Source organism: Staurois parvus, unplaced genomic scaffold (genome assembly GCF_062004578.1).
Source record: "Staurois parvus isolate SC_StPar_1 unplaced genomic scaffold, SC_StPar_1.0 ptg000030l, whole genome shotgun sequence".
NCBI classification, from domain to species: Eukaryota; Metazoa; Chordata; class Amphibia; order Anura; family Ranidae; genus Staurois; species Staurois parvus.
In genome coordinates, this window is record NW_028317826.1 from 7,467,625 (window position 1) to 7,493,366 (window position 25,742).

The following is a 25,742-nucleotide window of genomic DNA, read 5'->3' on the forward strand; positions in this document are numbered from 1 at the left end:
CAGTCCCTGTCTGTGCTTTTCCGTACTGTGGGTTCCACCATAGCGACCCAGCAAGGGCTATATATAATCCCTTATGAGTTCAGGATGGCCACCCAAATCTCAAGAGAACTCTGTGTCCAAGAGACTCTCCCAAGATGGGGCCTGGAGCCCATGGCAGAGGACACATTGGTCCTATGGCAGACTTTCCTCTAGGCCCTGCCTACACAGTGCATTAAATAGTGTAGCTCTGGTTTTAGTATCATTAATGAACCACAACAGATTGGGATAGTGTGAAGGGGAGTTGTCACAACATGCAGAAGGAACTTCATGGATAGACCATCATGACCTCAAACTAGCAGAAATTATTTTTGTAGTTCATATAGTTGAGTAGTTGATGCTTGGAATAGACTTCCGGAAGAGGTTGTGAATCAGTCCAAAGCAAGTAAATTCAATCATGCTTGGAAGAAACATTATATATTTATCATTTATTACAGGTACTTATACAGCATCATCAATTCATGCAGCACTTTACATATAAACAATGGTATTATGGTAATAGTTATAAATATTTTGAATAGTAACAAATGCCTCTTTTTAGAGATTGTATATTTAGCATATAAATACATGATTGATTTATCTAACCTTGGATATTTATTATGATCCATCTAATGTTCAATATGTCTTTGTTTCTTAGGTCTGTGACTCGGATACTGTGCTTGATCCGGCATCATCTGTGGAGATGGTGAAGGTTTTGGAGGAAGATATCATGGTTGGAGGTGTTGGAGGAGATGTGCAGGTAAACACTTCAACTTAGAAATTGATTTTTCATCACAGAGATTTATTATGATATAGTTAAAAATTCCAACAAACTGCTCTTAATTGAAACACACACAGATCCATAGCTCTACTGAAGCCTGGCCTCTTTTGCACATGGACAACCTAGGTGGCAGCCATAGAAGTCTGTCTCCACTCTCCCCTGAGAATATGAAAGAATTTCAAACGCATTTAGCTCTTTTTGCACTATTTTTTAGTAATCAATTAATTGATTGTATACAGCAATATCTCCACCCAAAAACCAACATTTCTTAACGCATTTCACCACTCTCCATTGAGGATATGAAAGAATGTCAGCCGCATTCCACCCAGCTGTTCTTGCTGTATTTTTTAATAATTGACTGAATACAGCGATATCTCAACCTAAAAATGTATCTTTCTTAACGCGTTTCAGCACTGCTTGATTGCTCACAAGGATAGGGACTTCCCCTGTCCTTGTGAGCAAGCCAGGAGTGGTGAAACATATCAAGGAAGGTTGGTTTTTGGGTGGAGATATTGCTGTATGCAGTCAATTCATTGATTAGCAAAAAATACTGCAAGAAGAGCTAAGTGAAGTGTGGCTGACATTCTTTCATATGCTGTTAATTGAACTTACATTTTGCCCTTTCATGCCATAGTCTGGTTTGTTTAAAGTGTATGTCCAGTGCAGTTTTGGACCTCTTGCACACAAATGCCTAAAACACCACTTTTTAAACATTCAGGCATTTTGTTTTTACTGATCTAAATACAGCCCATTGATTTTTTTGGGCCCGTACACAGGCGCATAAATGATCGTATACTGCATATAAATCAGTAAAAAAAAAAAAAATTTGTGTTGTTGTACAGTATTTTACACACATACACATGTATATGCACATATGACACACCACAAGAAAAATTAGAAGAATCTTACACACCTACACGTATGCACAAAAATGTGCATTTACTATACACTTCAACCTTTTGTTTTTAGGCAGGATATTTGTGCCAGAAATCTGATGTTCACACATTAGTACTATATGCAAGTACCCTTGGTTTTCAATAGAGTAGGAATGAATTAGGACTCTTGTCAGGTGTTTCCTGCTCTTTGGGGCTCTGGCAGAGAAATCTCCCCTTCTTCACTGTCCCGGTGGTAACGGTTTTAACAGACAGGAAATGAGGGAAAATCTTTTTTATTGCTGAACATTTCCTCTTACTATACTCACCGCTTTCCCAACAAAACCCATGTATCCTTAGGGCATTGTCTTAAAAGCATCTGCAGTTTGTTTGTTTTTTAAAGCTGAACCACACCAGCCTGGTACAGTTGTACTGTCATTTTTATTTAAAAATTGATGAGGGGAGAATAAGAAACCAGGGAAGGCAACAAAAGCAGATTAAAAGTCAACTCTAAAGCCTAGTACACACAACAGAAATCATGCAAAAAATACTGTGTCCGAAGCAATTGTACATTAATGTGATTGTTAGTACACAGCTTCCGTGATCAGGATAGGTCATGCTAAATTATCCAAAGGGACAAGCACGAACATATTTCTTGTATACCAGATCGTACGATTTTTGTTTAAGCAGAACAGTTTTCGCCCGCAAATACAGTACAAATACAATACAATACATTACATCTACATACATCACTTCATACATCGTACTTCGTACATTGTTGTAAGAGAATTTTCATAACTTTAGTAACCTCATTTTTGATATGAAGCCTACCATGCAAAACAAACCGGACAATCATTTGTCCGATATTCTCATTGTGTGTACGGGGCGTAAGGTGTATGACCATCCCAAACTGTACAATTATCAGCTTTTATTTATTTATGTAAAACCTTTATCCCAAAAGAAAAAAACTGCTGTAACTGCTTATAAAGTATTAGATGGAGTTTGGCTTCAATTTGTTAATGTATTTAAATGTGCTAGTATATCTAAAGTTCCCCTCCCCCCAGACTGACAATGCTGTTGTATGTTTTTGCCCTCTGTGCTCCTCCATCCAGAATGGGGGCATTCTAATACAGAATGTGTGTTACTAGCCAGATCACCAGGTGAAAACATAAAAAAGCCTAAAAAAGAAAATGAATACAGTCACCATATCTAATGATTGGTAGGCTGCAATATATTACATTTTGGGTTTGGGTTTAATACCAGTTTAAGCTTATTTAATAAAGAACTATAAAGAGATAATATAATTAAGTACAAATTTACGTGCATTACCCCTCAAGCAGCCAACCAAAATTATTTTATTGTACATCAGATACTATTTTATTGTAAATCGGATAAGTGAAGTGTGGATGCTGCATCTGGTTTTGGCACCTTACAAAAACCAGATGAAAAAACCCTTTGTACATTGCACTTTACCACACTGAATGAACCCAAGCTTGACAGAATACAGTTGCCGAATTTTACTATTATATAGATTTATTTACTTGACCCGGCAGACATCTTTCTTCTATAGGGACGTCTGCATGTAACCCAGCCAGACAGCGCTGCTTGTCCCTTCCCAAAGTTTCTTGCTGGTTTTGGCTAATTCCATCCCTTTGAAAGTAATACCTCCTTGTAGTCACTTGGATGACATGGGGCTCCACGAAATGCTAATTTATGACTTTCCTGAGGACTGGCAGGAAGTGCAGCTCTGCTACAGCAGCAGTTGTGCTTTTACAATTAAAGTAAAATATGAGCAATGGAGGAGAAAGACTTAAGATCTTCCTTTTGATGTTCAGCTCACTGCCCTATTGTTCCTTGTCCCCATACATATAATTTACCCTCCTCAAGATGATTTCAACCAAGAGTAATTATTCCTGCATTAAATCTCCTCTATTTAGCTTGGCACTGTACACTTCCTTTGTGTATTTTCTGTATATTTTAATTATTGTGATTAGTATGATTGTATCAGGAATGCAGAAAGGGTTTGCAACACAAATGATAACTACAAAAAAAATTAAACTTTCTTTCTTTCCTTTCTTTCTCTCTTTCTCTCTCTTTCTCTCTTTCTTTCTTTCTTTCTTTCTTTCTTTCTTTCTTTCTTTCTTTCTTTCTTTCTTTCTTTCTTTCTCTCTTTCTTTCTTTCTCTCTTTCTTTCCTGTTTCTTTCCATACCACTTGTTTTTCTTTTATGTTTCTTTCCTTTTTTTCTTTCTTCCCATGTAAGTAACTATTCTCAGTTGCTACAATAGAAGTGGCCATAAATGAAACTTCTCTTGCCACCAGAGCCCAGGTACCTTACAAGATTAACAAATACATACAAAGGTAGACATCTTGCCCCCCCAACCACAGCCAGCTGAATATCCAGTACTGGAATAATATTGGACAATCCCCTTAAAAGTGATAGACACTTAGATATTGGGTGGTCTCAACAACACGTGCTGGGAGCTTCACCCAATGTAGACATGAGGTTTGCCTGATACAATTCTTTGTAATGTCTCCTCAGCTTCTTCAAGATTCACAGATTTGATATCATCTATGTAGGATTTTTTGTATTGCTGTATGCACATTGAACATAAGTTCTAAATAATTTAGATGAATGTATTCTTAGTACCAAAATCTATAGATTTAAGTTTAATTTAAGTTTGCAGCAGAATTTAGCAATTTCTTCTTAACTTGGTATTTATTTTATCACTAAACAATGCCATGTTTTGTTTTCTGGCAGATTTTAAACAAATATGACTCGTGGATTTCCTTCTTGAGTAGTGTGAGATACTGGATGGCCTTCAACATCGAGAGAGCGTGTCAGTCCTACTTTGGGTGTGTTCAGTGCATCAGTGGACCACTAGGAATGTACAGAAATTCACTACTACATGAATTTATAGAAGACTGGTACAATCAAGAATTTTTGGGCTCCCAGTGTAGCTTTGGAGATGACAGGCATCTAACTAACCGGGTATTGAGCCTTGGCTATGCAACCAAATATACAGCACGGTCTAAGTGCCTTACGGAAACACCTACTGAGTATCTAAGGTGGCTTAACCAGCAGACTCGCTGGAGCAAGTCTTACTTCCGGGAGTGGCTGTACAATTCTATGTGGTTCCACAAGCATCATCTATGGATGACCTATGAAGCTGTGATTACCGGATTTTTTCCTTTCTTCTTAATTGCAACAGTCATTCAGTTGTTCTACAGGGGACGTATATGGAACATTTTACTCTTCCTGTTAACTGTGCAGTTTGTTGGCCTTATCAAGTCTTCCTTTGCCAGCGCGCTCCGGGGCAACATAGTAATGGTTTTCATGTCTCTTTACTCAGTCCTGTACATGTCCAGTTTATTACCAGCAAAGATGTTTGCCATCGCCACCATCAACAAGGCTGGGTGGGGCACTTCAGGTAGAAAAACTATCGTCGTCAATTTTATAGGATTGATTCCTATAACCGTTTGGTTTACAATCCTCTTGGGTGGAGTCTTCTACACTATATGGAGGGAAACAAGAAAGCCATTTGCAGAATCTGAACAGACGGTTCTCATCATTGGTGCAATACTTTATGCGTGCTACTGGGTGATGTTGTTGACTTTGTACGTGGCTCTGATTACAAAGTGTGGCAGGCGGAAGAAAGAACAGCAATATGACATGGTACTTGATGTATGATGATCACTTACCTACAAAGTGTGCAAACCTATTAGACATTTTGAAAAAAGAAATCCTTACTAAACTTAGAATTCCTAGAAGTATTATGGACATGAAGTCATGTCTTGAAGGGAAATGCAACACTGCTGCTGGGACTTAAACAAACACTAATTGTGACTCGTTGTCATGCATCCAAAGCAAAAAAGTTTTAGAAAAAGTTCAAAAAAATGAACAACTTTAAACCAGGCCTTGCCTTGTTTTGGTGAAGCCATTTTATTATGCACTTTTTTTTGATTGTGCATATGCCTGACAGTGTTATGTTCTGTATACCTCACTGGTCATGCTTATGTCGTGGTGAACAAAGCCTTCTGAAATATTTTTAGGCCTACAGGATCTTTTCTAAATGTATATTTTTCCTCTGGAAAAGTTCCTTGAAAGTGGGCCAATCGGCTCTAGCAATAAAGGACAACCTTATTTATAAACTGTTTTTTAAAGTTCTTTTTTAATTTTATTTTATTTTATAGTTTTTTTTTTTGTTTTAGGGATGGCCCTGTGGCCATCAATTTATAAATGTCATGCGTGCTTTAAGTACAAGCACGGTGGAATGCTGTATTTTTATATTATTGAATTAATTATGTTTTTTATTTGTATGCCAATGTTTAAAAAAATGCATATTTTATATTTTACTTATCCGATAAATAATTTGGTTCTCTATTCTTTTCAAAAATGTGTTTTTTAATTTTTTTTATTTTAACTGATACTGGTCAAAATGTGAAGCTTTATAACAGTTCATATTGTTCACCAACAAATGAATAAAATAATTATTTGTACTTTAACCTCTGAATCGATTTATTCCATCATGAAGTGATAACATGAACAATGCTTTATCTAGGATGTCTTTATATGTGAAATGCTTTCTTTCCAGTCTATAATATCAGAAATATACGGGGTTCCTACTATATTTATAATAAATACCCTAAATGCACATAAACACTTTTCACCCCAAAAAGTGTATGAATCAAATATAAAGTGCTGATTGCTATAAATAAACACTGTACTCATAAATCATAATACCTATAATACAGGGGCGGACTGACCATTTGGAAACTCGGGCACTGCCCGAGGGCCCGGGGTCAGTAGGGGGTCCCATGAGATGCCCCTGTTACCTTTTTCAAAGGCTTTTTTCAGTTTGGGCAAGGACACAGGGGCCCCATGATCCCCTATTGCCCAGAGGCCCCATGAGTTGTCAGTCCGCCCTTGATATAATATAAAGAGTTCGATAAGAATCCTTAATAAATAGTAATGTCCAAAATAAATAGTCCTAAAAAGAAACAGTCCACAGAATAACTTCCAGCAAAATGATAATTCCAAAGTGTTTCTGGAGATCAGACCTCAAAGGAAAGAGAACTCACATAGTGTAATACCATAAATATACACGGGATCAAAAGAACATCACTGCAAACGCATGCGAATCACACTAAACCACACGTCATCACTAATAAAGGTGAGTATTAGTGTGAACTTGTGCGTGAGAACACTAGTGACACTTGCATGCAGTGTTCATACTGTGAAAGATGTGTCCACTTCTAAGTATAAGGATTAAATACCCTTACCAGAGCGTGGATTTAAACCAGCATGTAAAAATCCCAATCAAGAGACCACCTTGTGGATTCAGCAAATGGAACAATATTCCTCCATCCATACATAGCTTCACTCAATGCCACTGAACAGGCTATAGTGGTGCAGTTCATAAAGACTCATCCAATACTACTTCTCTGTAAGCAATTGATTCTAGATAATGCCACCAAAACCCGGCAATGATAAGCTCACCAGTAACCAGATAAACTTTATTGAATAACAAAAGTCATATAAAAACAGCCAGACCCTCTGCAGATCCTTAGGAGTGCTCCTACTACGTTCCTGAATGAGGATTCCAGGATCCAAGATGGCCGTCCGGTAACTTCCGGCTATGCTACGCGTCTTGACGTCACTTCCCTTTGACGCGTTTCGTCACCTGACTTATTCATAAAGGAAACCCTTTATGAATAAGTCAGGTGACAAAACGCGTCAAAGGGAACCCTTTATGAGTAAGTAAGGTGACGAAATGCGTCAAAGGGAAGTGATGTCAAGACGCACAGCATAGCCGGAAGTTACCGTACGGCCATCTTGGATCCTGGAATCCTCATTCAGGAACGTAGTAGGAGCGCTCCTAAGGATCTGCAGAGGGTCTGCCTGTTTTTATTGCTTTTTATATGACTTTTGTTATTCAATAAAATGTATCTGGTTACTGATGAGCTTATCATTGCTGGGTTTTGGTGGCATTATCCAGAATCAATTGCTTACAGAGAAGTAGTATTGGATGAGTCTTTATGAACTGCACCAATATAGCCTGTTCAGTGGCATTGAGTGAAGCTATGTATGGATGGAGGAATATTGTTCCATTTGCTGAATCCACAAGGCGGTCTCTTGATTGGGATTTTTACATGCTGGTTTAAATCCACGCTCTGGTAAGGGTATTTAATCCTTATACTTAGAAGTGGACACATCTTTCACAGTATGAACACTGCATGCAAGTGTCACTAGTGTTCTCATGCACAAGTTCACACTAATACTCACCTTTATTAGTGATCACGTGTGGTTTAGTGTGATTCGCATGCGTTTGCAGTGATGTTCTTTTGATCCCATGTATATTTATGGTATTACACTATGCGAGTTCTCTTTCCTTTGAGGTCTGATCTCCAGAAACACTTTGGAATTATCATTTTGCTGGAAGTTCTTCTGTGGACTGTTTCTTTGGAGGACTATTTTTTTTGGACATTACTATTTATCAAGGATTCTTATCGAACTCTTTATATTATATGTATTATGATTTATGAGTACATTGTTTATTTATAGCAATCAGCACTTTATATTTGTTTCTTTCCAGTCTGTCACTTCCTTTTAGGGCTTGTTCACATGGACTTCAGTTTAAGAGAAAAGAAAGATAGAGAATGGAAAACGTTAGCAAAGCTTTTACAATGGTTACAGCAAGCTTTGAGCTTCTTCGTTGAGCAAATTTCAGCTCCATTCCATTGAGGTATAAAGTATGTTAAAAAAAAACCCTTAAAGTGGAATTATACCTATAATAACTTGATCAAAAATAATGTTCTGTAGCAAGGAACATACATTCTGCCTTAATAGTTATTCTACCAAAATGAGCATGTGTTGTAAATTGCCTCCAGCATTGTTCCTGCTTCTTCTTGATGGAGGCTGCCATTTTGCTGAAGCCCAGAGCCCCTGAGCAACAGGAAAACTTTAGGCTGTCAGCAGATTGGCCTCTAAATTTTCAGCACAGTTCCTATAAATAGAGAGCAACTGAGCATGTGCAGAGCAGGGTGAGGCAGTGCATTAATGGATTTTAAACAGTATAGGCACTTATCTTTAATGTTTTACATAGCTATACCTGCAAAAGGGGCCAGCATGAAGTAATCTAACAGGACTTCATTTTCTGACTAAAGTTCCACTTTAACCACTTGCCCTCCAGAGGATTTCCCCCCTTCCTGACCAGGCCATTTTTTGCGTTACGACGCTGCATTACTTTAACTGACAATTGCGTGGTCATGCAACCCTACACCCAAATGAAACTTATGTCCTTGTTTTCCCTCAAATAGAGTTTTCTTTCTGTGGTATTTGATCGCCTGTGCATTTTTTTTTGTACTATAAATAAAAAAAGACTGACAATTTTGAGAAAAAAATTATTTTTGGCTTTTTGCTATTAACCAATTTTCAGCTTTCAGCGTTGTCGCACTTTGAATGATAATTGCGCGGTCATGTAACACTGTACCCATATGACATTTTTTAATCGCCGCTGGGTGTTTGTTTTTTTGTACTATGAACAAAAAAACTGCAAAAAACGTGAAAAAAAAGTTTTTCTTTGTTTCTATTATAAAATTTTGCAAACAGGTAGTTTATTTCCTTCACTGATGTGCATTGATGAGGCTGCACTGATAGGAAGCACTGATGGGCACTGATATGCAGCAATGATGGGCACTGACGGGTGGCACTGACTGACGGCACTGACTGATGGCACTTCTGGGCACTGACTGATGGCACTGCTGGGCAGTACTGATGGGGGACACTGCTGGGCACTGGTGGCTGGCTCTGCTAGGCACTGCTGGGCACAGTTGGGTGGCACTGATGGGCACAGGTTGGTAGCACTGCTGGGCACAGGTGGGCGGCACTGGTTGGTGGCACTGCTGCGCACTGATCATCAGTCCCTATCTGTTTTCTGACAATTGCCGGTTATCAGCAGTACTTTCCTCATGTTGTGACACTGATAGGCAGCACTGATTTGCACTGACGGGTGTCACTGACTGGTGGCACTGCTGGGCACTGAGTGGTGGCACTGCTGGGTGGCACTGCTGGGCAGCACTGATGGATGGCACTGATGGGTGGCACTGATGGGCACAGGTGGGTGGCACTGATGGGCACAGGTTGGTGGCACTGGTGGGCGGCACTGGTGGGTGACACTGCTGCACACTGATCATCAGTGCTGATCTGTTTTCTAACAATTGCCGGTTGTCAACAGTACTTTCCTCACGCTGTGAGAGCATGAGGAAAGTGCAGCCGATAACTGGCAACTGCATTTACCCGGTGATCAGCGTGTCATTGGACACAGCTGATCATGTGGTAAAAGGCCGCTGTGATTGGCCTTTTACCACATCATGTGGTCATATGATGCCTTCCCAGAACTGGACAACCGCGCTGTAGCCATCATTCGGCTATAGCGCGGTTGCCAAGTGCTTAAACATGTCCAGTGAAAAAAAAATTGAAATCAAATTTCGTCATAAATTTAGGCCACAATGTATTCTGCTCCATGTCTTATCACTTTACATGAAAGTTATAGCATCTACAAATGGAGGTGTATACTGTATACTGGATTTTTTTTTTTTTACTAGTAATGGCAGCGATTAGCGACTTATAGTGGGACCGCAGGACTGTGGCAGGCATTCTGACATTGGAGGGGGAACTGATTAACTGCCACTGACATCCCCAGTGACACTAATACAGTGATCAGTGCTAATAAAAAGTACTGACACTGTACTAATGACACTGGGCAGGAAGGGGTTAACTTTTTGGCAAAGGGTTAACTGTGTGTGCTTGGCCTGGTCAGGAAGGGGGGTAAATCCTATGGAGGGCAAGTGGTAAATAAAAGCTTTCCATTTTCATTACATACCTTAATTTAGACCCAGTGGGGTAGATTAACTAAAGCTGTTGCGCTCAGAATCTTGTGCAGCTGTGCATGGTAGCCAATCAGCTTCTAATTTCAGCTTCTTCAATTAAGATTTGACAATATAACGTGGACACTGATTGGTTTCTCTGCAGAGTTGCACCAGATTTTACACCATATAGTTTTAGTGCTCTCTCACACGGGGCGGACCCGTTTAGCGGATCCACTTGCTCAGCGGGGGGATCTCTCCACTAATCCTCGCTGAGGAAGCAGATGACAGATCTGTGTCCCCTCCACTGCTGCACTGCCGCTCTCCTCAATGGGTGGTCGAATGAAAATGGACCACCTGTCCATTTTAGTCTGATACAATCCAATGGACGGAAGAGAAATTGAATCCCCATCTGTCCCTTTTTGGTGGATAGGATCAGATGTCGGCGGGTGTAAATGGACACCCGCCGCTCCGTACAGGAGAATGGAGTTTCCGATCGTGTCTGCCTGTAAAACGGCAAGTGGACCCGATCTGAACATTCGTGTGAAAGAGCCCTTAGTAATTAACCCCCAGTGGGTCTCTAAACTTTTCTATGAAGTTCATGCAGATCATGGCTGGTGGGAGTGGCCAGAAGGGTCATGGAAAAGACACAGAACAGTACTTCTCTAAAAAGCAGTGGGTTGGCTCTTGGGAGGAGCTATGCCATAAACAAGTGTCTTGATGGATGTCAGTTGTTGTTGTCATTCCAAGGTAGACTGCATTTTGCAAGCAGACTACTCTAGTGAAAGCTGAGCCTCCATGATTGAATTCCAAAAAATGAATGGGGTGGGCCAGGGTTAGTAAGATTGGGTAAAAAAGGGATAGAAGACCCTGCATGTCCTTCAGCCAGGAGATAAGGTGCTTGCTGCAGTATCTAATGCACACTGTGAGAAGCTCACAGTATGCAGTGAAATCAGAGTGCAGCACTACCCCCTGATGGATTGCTGATAAATTTGGGTCCCCTATAGTCCTGCACAGCCAGTCAGTTAGCATTTCTCACACAGCTTTCATCTACAGACTGAAATGAGGCCTTGAGTGTTGGCTTTGATTTTTATTGAGCTTGGATAGGGTAAAGGGGGGTATAGGATGCCCAAGGGAACTTAAATCTAAGGACAACTTCCTGAACTATTCACAACTTCTCTTCTCTGACACAGTCTCTGTTGGAGTGCTAGCCAGCATCTCCATGTTGTACCGCCCCATACCCTAGATGAACTCCTTGAACTCCTCTTCATCCAACAATCTGGAGACCTTATTCCTGAGCAGGGGATCTGGCTCCTGTCCCTTAAGTAAGGTGCACAGTCACTAGCAGAGGGCTAATCTGGTTTCCCAGGGGGTGCAAGCGTACTCACTCAGATCCTCTCCTGTACCGCTTTCGGAATGGCTGCTGCTACCAGTCCTATCAGCTTGGTTGCTCCTTCCATGCCATACAGGTGATCCTCTCTCAGGGAGCCAGTGAGTCCCAAGTTTTCCTCCCTTCCAGCTCCAGGCTCGCAGGCAGGTCCCAACCCATTAGGCCTCCTGGCAACCTTCCTTCTCCAACTTTACATCTTCCTGCTCCTCACTCCTCTCCTATCGCCACTCTCCTCTTACTGAGCAGGCTTCAACACTTTTAAAGGAGTCCAGCCCCTTGCCAAGCATTCTGTTGGGGATTGGCTAAGACCCCTCAAAAGTGCACCCAACCACTCCTCACATCCACCCAGTGCCTCCAAGGCCCTCCTCCGAAAGTGGCTGGCCTGCAGAGTCCTTCAGTCCTGACCAGAATTTGACCCCTTTGGCTATCTTACCTGAGCTGCTAATCAGCTCCTAACTAACCATTAGAGTCTAGCTCTCCCTAGCTAAACTAGAAGAGTGCTACAAGAGTAAGGTCTTGTTCACACTTGACTGTTTTACCATCTCTTGCCAAACACCCCTATAGTGTTTGGCAAGCGTTGGTCCGGCGTTTGCGGAGTGTTTTTTAAACACTCCACAAACGCGGTTCAGCGGCGGTTGCTAGGCGTTTGCCGAGCATTAAAAACGCCCCACAAACACCTATAATGAAGTTTGAATGGTGTTACCGCTCCGCAAACGCCCAGCAACCGCACCGCAAACGCAGGCCGGGCGTTTGTGGAGTGGCACCATAGACTAGAATAGTATGCTTCAACGCCTCCTGACTCGACCAGAGGCGTCCGTTTTGCCGCACCGCACATGTTGCAATGTGCAGAATTGTCCCAGGTGTTTGGGAAGCGGTAAAAACTCTTCCCAAACACCTTTCTGCCGCCTGCACACAATGCTAGTGTGAACGTAGCCTAAGTCATTTCAGTCCAGGAGAGGAGCCTGAACAACTGTGCAAGACTGAAGGGAAACCCGGGATTCATTTTTAATGGTCTACGTTTGTGAGTTCAAGAAGAAACTTGTGAAAGGAAGTCGACTGCTACATCTGTTGGCTGGATAGAAGAACAAAAAATAATCATATGGAACATTCCACAGGTCTACAAATTGATTTTTTTTAGATATTTAGTTTTGAGTGACCATAGTAAATAAAATATGTGCAAAGCCAATATACATCTCTTTTATCAATAATTTTAATTGCATCAAATGAATAATGTCATAAAAAGCACACAGAAGGTAAGGGTGGGCAGATACCTCTCTAATAATAAAGGGCAGAGAGATAGCTGCCTATCCTCAGGTTGTAGCGATGTCAGGACCCAATGAAATGTACAGAGGTATATCCATTGCTCTTTTCATGGAAGACTTGCATTTTTTTCTAATGGATGCAAGCTGTTCTCTGACTGGATGAAGGAAGGTGATGCCATAATCTCCACATGGTCCAATCAGAGAATGCTGTGCATTTAATGAAAAAAGTGAACAGAGCCCATGCAGAGAAAGTGATTCCCTGTATTCACTATGCAGCTATGCAGCTGCTTGGCACAAGATCTAGAAGACAGTAGCAATCATTGTGGCAGCAGTGACTACTACAGTGATTGTCATCTTCCACAGGGATCCCACAGGTATGGAACATGCATACTCACATTGGCGCAAGCTGTACCAATGGAACTATGCTAGAAAATCTATACCCAGAATTCAGCTTTAAACCATTTTAAAGCAAATGTAAACCCAATAATTACAATCTCACCTAAGATGTAACATTTTGTTGTAGTTTTGTTTATTTGTTTATTTTTAAATGTGAAGCTTTCATCATTTATTTTATTTCTTTACAGGTACTTACAGTGCCTTGAAAAAGTATTCATACCCCTTGAAATTTTCCACATTTTGTCAGGTTACAACCAAAAACGTAAATGTATTTTACTGGAATTTGATGTGATAGACCAACACAAAGTGGCACATACTGTAATTGTGAAGTGGAAGGAAAATTATAAATGGTTTTAAACATTTTGTACAAATAAATATGTGAAACGTTTGGCATGTATTTGTATTCAGCCCCCCGGAACCAATACTTTGTAGAACCACCTTTCACTGCAAATACAGCTGCAAGTCTTTTTGGGGATGTCTCTACCAGCTTTGCACATCTAGAGAGTAAAATTTTTGCCCATTCTTCTTTTGCAAAATAGCTCAAGCTCTGTCAGATTGGATGGAGAGCATCTGTGAACAGCAATGTTCAAGTCTTGCCACAGATTCTCAATTGGATTTAGGTCTAGACTTTGACTGGGTCATTCTAACACATGAATATGCTTTGATCTAAACCATTTCATTGTAGCTCTGGCTGTATGTTTAGGGTGGTTGTCCTGCTGAAATGTGAACATCCACCCCATTCTCAAGTCTTTTGCGGATTCTAACAGGTTTTCTTCTAAGATTGCCCTGTATTTGGCTACATCATCAACTCTGACCAGCTTCCCCGTCCCTGCTGAACAAAAGCATCCCCACAACATGATGCTGCCACCACCATGCTTCACGGTGGGGATGGTGTGTTCAGGGTGATGTGTAGTGTTAGTTTTCCACCCCACATAGTGTTTGGCGTTTAGGCCAGAAAGTTAAATTTTGGTCTCATCTCACCAGAGCACCTTCTTACACATGTTTGCTGTGTCCCCCACATGGCTTCTCGAAAACTGCAAATGGGACTTCTTATGGCTTTCCTTTCAACAATGGCTTTCTTCTTGCCACTCTTCCATAAAGGTCAGATTTGTGGAGTGCACAACTAATAGTTGTCCTGTGGACAGATTCTCCTACCTGAGTTGTGGATCTCTGCAGCTTCTCCAGAGTTACCATGGGCCTCTTGGCTGCTTCTCTGAATAATGCTCTCTTTGCCCAGCCTGTCAGTTTAGGTGGACGGCCATGTCTTGGTAGGTTTGCAGTTGTGCTATACTCTTTCCTTTTTCAGATGATGGATTGAACAGTGCTTCATGAGATGTTCAAAGCTTGGGATATTTTTTTTATAACCTAACCCTGCTTTAATCTTCTCCACAACTTTATCCCTGACCTGTCTGGTGTGTTATTTGGCCTTCATGATGCTGTTTGTTCACTAATAGTCTCTAACAAATCTCTGAGGGCTTCACAGAACAGCTCTTTTTATACTGAGTTAAATTGCACACAGGTGGACTGTATTTACTAATTAGGTGACTTCTGAAGGCAATTGGTTCCACTAGATTTTAGTTAGGGGTATTGGAGTAAAGGGGGCTGAATAAAAATGCACGCCACACTTTTATTTGTAAAACATTTTGAGAACCATTGATCATTTTTCTTCCACTTCACTTTGTGTTGGTCTATCACATAAAATCCCAATAAAATACATTTATATTTTTGGTTGTAACATGTCAAATTGGGGAACATTTCAAGGGGTATGAATACTTTTTCAAGGCACTGTATATAGCACCATCAATTTACATTCATACATACACATACTAGGGTCAGTTTAGACAGGATTCAATTATCATACCAGCATGTCTTTGGAGTGTGGGAGGAAACCCATGCAGGCACAGAACATGCAAACTACAGGCAGATGGTGCCATGGTTGGGATTCGAACCAACAACCCTAGTGCTGCCAGGCAGAATTGTTAACCATTTAGTCACTGTGCTGCCATATTTAGCCACTATGTTGCCTTGTTATCTTTATTCAGGCACTTTCTTTTTCAAGGTGACAATGTTCTGTTCCTGTCTCTCAATGGCTCTCCTCCTGTACACTGCCCCATGATTCCAGTGAAACACATTTAGGAGACGCTGGGATCTCAATGCTTGAACAAATAGTTCAAATGCACGAAAGTTTGAAAATAGGCTCCCTGACTCTGACAACGCAGCTCTCAAACAAACAGACCTCCCACAATTGGTACACAGAATCGGCATGAAGTATAGAAATAACTGACACCAAAGAAAAATATGTAGATGCCTTTAATTGTCCATAGTTCAATAAAGCAAACAGTCAACGCATTTCAGGGGCAGAACTCCCCCTTCATCAGGGCTACAAAACAGACATAAACATAATGAGTAAAAATAATAATATTAAAAAGAATTAATTAACAATGATAAATATTTATGTCCATATATATGCATGTGAGCATAAAACAGGTATTAAAACCCCAATTCACAATAAAACATAATAAAGGAATTTAAAAATCATCACAAAGAGAGAATTATTTAATATAAAAAAGTAGTACTGCAAATAAAATACAAACTGTATAATAAGCAACGAAAAAAAGACTTGTTTCAGCCATAAAAGAAACATTGCAGACACTATGCAAATTATTAGAACTTATGCATGGGCAACAAAATTACATTTTGTGACAGCTATTATGTTTCATAACATTACAGCCTTTCACATGTGCTGCTTATAAAACAGGACAGGGCTTTATAGGTGCAGATAGCAAAACAAAGTTTTTTAACAACTTTTTAGTATCACATAATTGCTACTTAGGCCATTCATAGATGGAACGGTTCATCTATGGGCAAGCTATCAATCGACTTTCCATACAATCAGCCTGTCAGGGTTTTTTTCCTTCGGCCTAGGATTGATTAAAGGAAAGGAAATTGCATAATATATGCCTAGCCTTAAAATGGATCATAGCTGGAATTATTTTACAAAAATTTTAATTATTTTTTTTTTCAAATGCTGGACATTATAGTTTAATTTTTATTTTATTTTATTTTTCTTTGGCTGAACGTTGGATAAAACTTCTTGCAGCTCTGCTTCTAAGTTACCTACTGTTCCTCTTCAGTTTCTTCTCTTTTATTACTTTTATTGTCATTTTGCAAAAATGGTACATTCTATTTACAAATTCAGGACACAGGTTATGTTTTACATTTTTTGGGGGGGACCGAACACTGGGTGAAGTTTCTTGAAGATCTGCTATTAAGCTACATAATATTACTCTTCAGTATTCTCACTAATATTATTTATTTATTTTTTATCTTAATATTACCGGTACATTCTTTTTATAAATTCAGGACACAGATTATAGTTTAAAGTTTTTGAATTTCTGAAAGTTGGGTGTAGCCCCTTGCAGCTCTAAGTAACCTATTATTACTCTTCGGTTTTCTCTCTTTTATTATTATTATTCAAAACCTTTTTTTTTTTTTACAAATTCAGGACACAGATTATCTCTCTACTTCTAAGTAACCCAATATTGATCTTCACTTCTTTCTCTTAGCGTGTACCATAACTAGGACTAGGGTTTGTATTACTTTAAAGCTGTACTAGACCATTTGTTAAAACATTGCAAAAGGTCTCCCCAAGACCACCAGTAACTGCTTCTCATGAGACATCTGGAGCCATCAGGCAATTTAGGAAGCTGACATTTCTACTTCTGGAGGCAGCTGACATCATTTACATAGTCAGGAAGAGCAAAGGACCATTTCACAGCCTGAAAATTGATCAGTGATTTCCTCCGTTTACTTTGTAACCTCCTGCATGGGCAGTGGGATGACGTGACAACTGGGAACTGCTGAATGGCAGATCTGTACAATGCTGCTGCAAGAGGACCCTTTGATGTGTATGTGTGTGTGTTTTTTTTTTATATGAATGGACTTGTGACCCACTGGAGTCAAGAATCAGTGTATTAGGTCGCTGGAATTTTTGCTCACCCTCATAAGATGTATACTATATATAAAAACAATTATTAATTACCACGCTCTAATACTACCGTGCCAATACTATATGCTTAAAAATACAACTAATTAATATCTACTGTGAAAATATCAACTTATCAGCTGCATTACCAAAATTGATCAAATTATATTACCACAGTGTTTTATCAAAAAATAAATATAAATAAAAAATATGTGAATAAATCCAATTGTGATAATTTTACAATGTAAATATTTCATTAGAAATAAATAAATAAATTCATAAAATCCAATGTGCAAATTGTGCAAAACAAAGAATAATTATATATATATAAAAAATTAATTAAAATATTTTTTTTTAAATATATATAAATATATATGAAGTTCAACAGAAGAAAATGTGCAAAAAAGAAAGATGTGCAAAAAAGTTTTTTTGAAGTTCAGCAGGGAGAAGATGATGATAATATACTCTCCTTTCAAGCTGCTTATGGTGGTGTGGCTGGAAACATACGGCTTATCTTCTGAGCCTATATAGGCATAAGGATTTCTCCCTCCTAGAGACTCTCCTCACTCCAATGCTCAATGTATACCCATATGACCCATAGGGAAAAATAATAAAAATATGGTGCCTTATCCAAGGTAAATAAAAACACTCTTTAATGTGCTCCCATAATGCACTCACATTGTTTAAACAGTAAACAATCATGTATTGTAATTTATGCCGCAGAGTGCGGTAATGATCAGCCTCGTAGGAGTGTTATCACACTCCGTCAGTACTCGCCGTAATGATGATGTAGTCAATCCCCCAGACGAAGCTACGTTTTCCCTGTGGCGCAACACGTTGGGGAGGGGCAGTGACGTCACCACGTATCGGATCATCATTACGGCGAGTACTGACGGAGTGTGATAACACTCCTACGAGGCTGATCATTACCGCACTCTGTGGCTTAAATTACAATGCATGATTGTTTACTGTTTAAACAATGTGAGTGCATTATGAGAGCACATTAAAGAGTGTTTTTATTTACCTTGGATAAGGCACCATATTTTTATTCTTGCTGGAGGCAATTTACAACACATGCTCATTTCGGTAGAATAACTATTAAGGCAGAATGTATGTTCCTTGCTACAGAACATTATTTTTGATCAAGTTATTATAAGTATAATTCCACTTTAAGGGTTTTTTTTTAACATACTTTAGACCTCAATGGAATGGAGCTGAAATTTGCTCAACGAAGCTCAAAGCTTGCTGTAACCATTGTAAAAGCTTTGCTAAAGTTTTCCATTCTCTATCTTTCTTTTCTCTTAAACAAACTGAAGTCCATGTGAACAAGCCCTAAAAGGAAGTGACAGACTGGAAAGAAACAAATATAAAGTGCTGATTGCTATAAATAAACAATGTACTCATAAATCATAATACATATAATATAAAGAGTTTGATAAGAATCCTTGATAAATAGTAATGTCCAAAAAAGATAGTCCTCCAAAGAAACAGTCCACAGACTAACTTCCAGCAAAATGATAATTCCAAAGTGTTTCTGGAGATCAGACCTCAAAGGAAAGAGAACTCACATAGTGTAATACCATAAATATACATGGGATCAAAAGAACATCACTGCAAACGCATGCGAATCACACTAAACCACAAGTGATCACTAATAAAGGTGAGTATTAGTGTGAACTTGTACGTGAGAACACTAGTGACACTTGCATGCAGTGTTCATACTGTGAAAGATGTGTCCACTTATAAGTAAAGGATTAAATACCCTTACCAGAGCGTGGATTTAAACCAGCATGTAAAAATCCCAATCAAGAGATCGCCTTGTGGATTCAGCAAATGGAACAATATTCCTCCATCCATACATAGCTTCACTCAATGCCAACTGTAATTTAAGCCGCAGAGTGCGGTAATGATCAGCCTCGTAGGAGTGTTATCACACTCCGCCAGTACTCGCCGTAATGATGATGTAGTCAATCCCCCAGACGAAGCTACGTTTTCCCTGTGGCGCAACAAGTTAGGGAGGGGCAGTGACGTCACCACGTATTGGATCATCATTACGGCGAGTATTGACGGAGTGTGATAACACTCCTACGAGGCTGATCATTACCGCACTCTGCGGCTTAAATTACAATACATGATTGTTTACTGTTTAAACAATGTGAGTGCATTATGGGAGCACATTAAAGAGTGTTTTTATTTACCTTGGATAAGGCACCATATTTTTATTCTTTTTCCCTATGGGTCATATTAGGATACATTGAGCATTGGAGTGAGGAGAGTCTCTAGGAGGGAGAAATCCTTATGCCTATATAGGCTCAGAAGATAAGCCGTATGTTTCCAGCCACACCACCATAAGCAGCTTGAAAGGAGAGTATATTATCATCATCTTCTCCCTGCTGAACTTCCAAAAAACTTTTTTGCACATCTTTCTTTTTTTCACATTTTCTTCTGTTGAACTTCATATATGTTTTTTTTTTTTAGCTATTCTTCAAATTAAATATCCAGGATTTGGCTACAAATGTGGAAATTGACATATCGCATTACTAACCTACTAAGCAACATATTGGCATGGATGTCACTCCACTTCCTCAAACTCAATCTTTCCAAAACTGAGCTCTTAGTATTCCCTCCAGCCCGCGCCCCCTCCCCCGACTTTTCCATAAAAATCAATAACACAATCATCAGTCCCTCCCCTCAAGCCAGGGTATTAGGTGTAATCCTAGACTCCCATCTGTTCTTTCAGCCCCAAATCCAATCACTGTCCATATCTTGTAGACTTCACCTCCACAACATCTCCAAGATACGCCCGTTCCTAACCACGGAAACCACTAAGCAACTTATCCACTCCCTTGTTATATCTCGCCTTGACTATTATAACTCCCTCCTCATTGGCCTACCTCATCGCAGGCTATCCCCTCTTCAGGCTATCATGAATGCTGCTGCCAGACTCATCCACCTTACTAACCGTTCTGTATCAGCCACCTCTCTCTGCCAATCCCTCCACTGGCTTCCTATTGCCCAACAGATACCATTCAAAACATTAACAATAACATATAAAGCCATTTATAACTCTGCCCCAAATTACATCACCGATCTTGTCTCTAAATATCACCCAAACCGTACTCTCCGCTCCTCGCATGACCGCCTACTCTCTAGCTCCCTTGTCTCCTCCTCCCATGCTCGTCTCCAGTACTTCTCCAGAGCTTCCTCCATCCTCTGGAATTTTCTACCCCAATTTATCAGACTATCGCCTACTCTGCTCACTTTTAGGCAATCTCTGAACACCTGTCTCTTCAGGGAAGCCTATCCTGCCGTCAGCTAATTATGGAATCTTCTACTCTTCCTACCAGTCCATCCCCCACAGTTACTACTAGAGATGAGCGAATTATTCAAAAATTCGATTCGGCTGATTCGCCGAATTTGCGGAATAAATTCGATTCGATGCGAATTTATTCGCTGCGAATTTAGCTTATTAAAAGGGTTTCTAGGCTTCAGAGAGCCTTTATATTAGTGCAGAACACTGTACCTTTAATTTAAATGCCCTTGGAGTCTGCTGGGGAAGAGAAATAATACTGACAGTCAGTATGACATGCAGATGAGTGCCGTCGATCTTAGAATCACCGCACACTTCACTCATTTGGGCAGTCACGGGGCCAAAACCAGAGTGTGGAGCCACAGTGTGGCGGTGGAGGCAGCAGCAATGGGAGGCCATACAGCACCCTATGACAAAAATGGAAACCACCAGCAGTGTGAGGAGACCTGAAAGTGGCACATGGCAGAGTGTGGCGATGGAGACAGCAGCAATGGGAGGCCGTACAGGGACCCATGACACACTCTGGACCTGGCAGCAGCATGAGGAGGCGGTACAGGGGCCCATGACAGATTACGGGCCTGGCAGCATGAGGAGTCGGTACGGGGGCCCATGGCAGATTACGGGCCTGGCAGCAGCATGAGGAGGCGGTACAGGGGCCCATGGCAGAGTGGCGAAGCGTAAGCAGCTTAAATTGAAGGCCATACAGAGGCCTATGTTAAAAAGTCCCCCCAGCAGCAGTGTGGGGAGACGACTATCAAGAGTCCAATGGCAGAGTGGCGGAGCAGAAGCAGCTTCAATTGAAGAAGAAGAGGATGAGGATGAAGAAGAAGAAGAAGATGAGGATGAAGAAGAAGAGGAAGAAGAAAAAGAAGAGGATGAGGATGAGGAAGAAGAAGAAGAAGAAGAGGATGAGGATGAGGAAGAAGAAGAAGAGGATGAGGATGAGGAAGAAGAAGAAGAAGAGGATGAGGATGAAGAAGAAGAGGATGAGGATGAAGAAGAAGAAGAAGAAGATGAGGATGAGGAAGAAGAAGAAGAGGATAAGGATGAGGATGAGGAAGAAGAAGAAGAAGAAGAAGAAGAAGAAGAGGATGAGGATGAGGAAGAAGAAGAAGAGGAAGAAGAGGATGAGGATGAAGAAGAAGAAGAGGAGGATGAGGATGAAGAAGAAGAAGAAGAAGAAGAAGAGGATGAGGATGAGAATGAAGAAGAAGAAGAGGATGAGGATGAGGATGAAGAAGAAGATGAAGATGAGGATGAAGAAGAAGAAGAAGAAGAAGAAGAAGAGGATGAGGATGAGGATGAAGAAGAAGATGAAGATGAGGATGAAGAAGAAGAAGAAGAGGATGAGGATGAGGATGAGGATGAAGAAGAAGAAGAGGATGAGGATGAGGATGAAGAAGAAGAGGATGAGGATGAAGAAGAAGAAGAAGATGATGATGAGGATGAAGAAGAAGAAGAAGAAGATGAGAATGAAGAAGAAGAAGAAGAAGAAGAAGAAGAAGAGGATGAGGATAAAGAAGAAGAAGAAGAAGAAGAAGAAGAAGAAGAAGAAGAAGAAGAAGAAGAAGAAGAGGATGAGGATGAAGAAGAAGAAGAAAAAGAAGAGGATGAAGAAGAAGAGGATGAGGATGATGAAGAAGAAGAAGATGATGAGGAAGAAGAAGAAGAAGAAGAGGATGAGGATGAAGAAGAAGAGGATGAGGATGAGGATGAAGAAGAAGAAGAAGAAGAAGAGGATGAGGATGAAGAAGAAGAAGAAGAGGATGAGGATGATGAAGAAGAAGAGGATGAGGATGAGGAAGAAGAAGAGGATGAGGATGAAGAAGAAGAAGAAGAGGATGAAGAAGAAGAAGATGAGGATGAAGAAGAAGAAGAAGAGGATGAGGATGAAGAAGAAGAAGAAGAAGAAGAAGAAGAAGATGAGGATGAAGAAGAAGAAGAAGAGGATGAGGATGAAGAAGAAGAAGAGGATGAGGATGAGGATGAAGAAGAAGAGGATAAGGAAGAAGAAGAAGAAGAAGAAGAAGAGGATGAGGATGAAGAAGAAGAAGATGAGGATGAAGAAGAAGAAGAAGAAGAAGAGGATGAGGATGAGGAAGAAGAAGAGGATGAGGATGAAGAAGAAGAAGAAGAAGAGGATGAGGATGAAGAAGAGGATGAGGATGAAGAAGAAGAAGAGGATGAGGATGATGAAGAAGAAGAAGAAGAGGATGAGGATGATGAAGAAGAAGAAGAAGAGGATGAGGATGATGAAGAAGAAGAGGATGAGGATGAAGAAGAAGAGAATGAGGATGAAGAAGAGGATGAGGATGAAGAAGAAGAAGAAGAAGAAGAGGAAGAAGATGAGGATGAAGAAGAAGAAGAAGAAGAAGAAGAAGAAGAGGATGAGGATGAAGAAGAAGAAGAGGATGAGGATGAGGATAAGGATGAAGAAGAAGAAGAAGAAGAAGAAGAAGAAGAAGTAGGTTGAAAATAAGAAGAATTCCAGTACAGCAAAAAGTGTATCTGCAGAGAGCTCCGCTATTTCTGACAGTTCTCTGACAGTTCCTTCACATTTACAGCGGTTGAAACATTGTATCTATTTGTTTCCGAATAAAAACATCTGTATCCTAAATGGAAACAAATAGATACAATGTTTCAACCGCTGTAAATGTGAAGGAACTGTCAGAGAACTGTCAGAAATAGCGGAGCTCTCTGCAGGGACACTTTTTGCCGGTTGTAGAAGGGATGAAAATCGGCCGATCGGGGAAAATTCGATTCGTGCATCCGAAGTTTGCTAATTTTCGGATTCGGCGCGAATCAAATTTTTCCTAATATTCGAAACGAATTCCACTTCGCCAAGTTCGATTCGCTCATCTCTAGTTACTACCTTTTGTACCACTAGCCCCTCCCTCCTAGATTGTAAGCTCCGAGGAGCAGGGCCCTCCTATCCCTCTTGTATTGAACTGTATTGTTGCTGTATTGTCTCCCATTATATTGTAAAGCGCTGAGCAAACTGTTGGCGCTATATAAATCCTGTATAATAATAATATTAATAATACTATAGATACAGTATAGAAGTGAATAAAATATCAATTACATTAAAAAAAAAGAATAAATATATATTCCCTGGAATTCATAAAAATTGTTGTGGATACTCTTAACAAATCTCTCACAAATGAAGGAATTTGCATCAAATGGATGTGCAATTGATGTGTTAGAATGAATAGCCAGCCTGCCAAAAATAAACCTCAAAATTTAAACCAGCTATTCTGAACTAGCTGGCAGCATGAGGAGTCGGTACGGGGGCCCATGGCAGATTACGGGCCTGGCAGCAGCATGAGGAGGCGGTACAGGGGCCCATGGCAGAGTGGCGAAGCGTAAGCAGCTTAAATTGAAGGCCATACAGAGGCCTATGTTAAAAAGTCCCCCCAGCAGCAGTGTGGGGAGACGACTATCAAGAGTCCAATGGCAGAGTGGCGGAGCAGAAGCAGCTTCAATTGAAGAAGAAGAGGATGAGGATGAAGAAGAAGAAGAAGATGAGGATGAAGAAGAAGAGGAAGAAGAAAAAGAAGAGGATGAGGATGAGGAAGAAGAAGAAGAAGAAGAAGAGGATGAGGATGAGGAAGAAGAAGAAGAGGATGAGGATGAGGAAGAAGAAGAAGAAGAGGATGAGGATGAGGATGAAGAAGAAGAGGATGAGGATGAAGAAGAAGAAGAAGAAGATGAGGATGAGGAAGAAGAAGAAGAGGATAAGGATGAGGATGAGGAAGAAGAAGAAGAAGAAGAAGAAGAAGAAGAGGATGAGGATGAGGAAGAAGAAGAAGAGGAAGAAGAGGATGAGGATGAAGAAGAAGAAGAGGAGGATGAGGATGATGAAGAAGAAGAAGAAGAAGAAGAGGATGAGGATGAGAATGAAGAAGAAGAAGAGGATGAGGATGAGGATGAAGAAGAAGATGAAGATGAGGATGAAGAAGAAGAAGAAGAAGAAGAAGAAGAGGATGAGGATGAGGATGAAGAAGAAGATGAAGATGAGGATGAAGAAGAAGAAGAAGAGGATGAGGATGAGGATGAGGATGAAGAAGAAGAAGAGGATGAGGATGAGGATGAAGAAGAAGAGGATGAGGATGAAGAAGAAGAAGAAGAAGAAGATGATGAGGATGAAGAAGAAGAAGAAGAAGATGAGAATGAAGAAGAAGAAGAAGAAGAAGAAGAGGAGGATGAGGATAAAGAAGAAGAAGAAGAAGAAGAAGAAGAAGAAGAAGAGGATGAGGATGAAGAAGAAGAAGAAGAAGAAGAGGATGAAGAAGAAGAGGATGAGGATGATGAAGAAGAAGAAGATGATGAGGAAGAAGAAGAAGAAGAAGAAGAGGATGAGGATGAGGATGAAGAAGAAGAGGATGAGGATGAAGAAGAAGAAGAAGAAGAAGAGGATGAGGATGAAGAAGAAGAAGAGGATGAGGATGATGAAGAAGAAGAGGATGAGGATGAGGAAGAAGAAGAGGATGAGGATGAAGAAGAAGAAGAAGAGGATGAAGAAGAAGAAGATGAGGATGAAGAAGAAGAAGAAGAGGATGAGGATGAAGAAGAAGAAGAAGAAGAAGAAGAAGAAGATGAGGATGAAGAAGAAGAAGAAGAGGATGAGGATGAAGAAGAAGAAGAGGATGAGGATGAGGAAGAAGAAGAAGAGGATAAGGAAGAAGAAGAAGAAGAAGAAGAAGAAGAAGAAGAAGAAGAAGAAGAAGAAGAAGAGGATGAGGATGAAGAAGAAGAAGATGAGGATGAAGAAGAAGAAGAAGAGGATGAGGATGAGGAAGAAGAAGAGGATGAGGATGAAGAAGAAGAAGAAGAAGAGGATGAGGATGAAGAAGAGGATGAGGAT

The 25,742-nt window shown here is 40.2% G+C and overlaps 1 protein-coding gene across 1 annotated transcript in view; it reads left to right on the forward strand.

The window, feature by feature from the left end:
• Positions 1-6,173, forward strand: part of HAS2 (hyaluronan synthase 2) — a 43,982-nt gene extending 37,809 nt beyond the window's left edge. Inside the window, exons 3-4 of the mRNA XM_089659072.1 lie at positions 674-775; positions 4,429-6,173. Of these exons, the coding sequence (XP_089515198.1) occupies positions 674-775; positions 4,429-5,358 (1,032 nt within the window). The 3' untranslated portion in view covers positions 5,359-6,173. The remainder of the gene's footprint in view (positions 1-673; positions 776-4,428) is intronic.
• Positions 6,174-25,742: the final 19,569 nt, after the last annotated feature.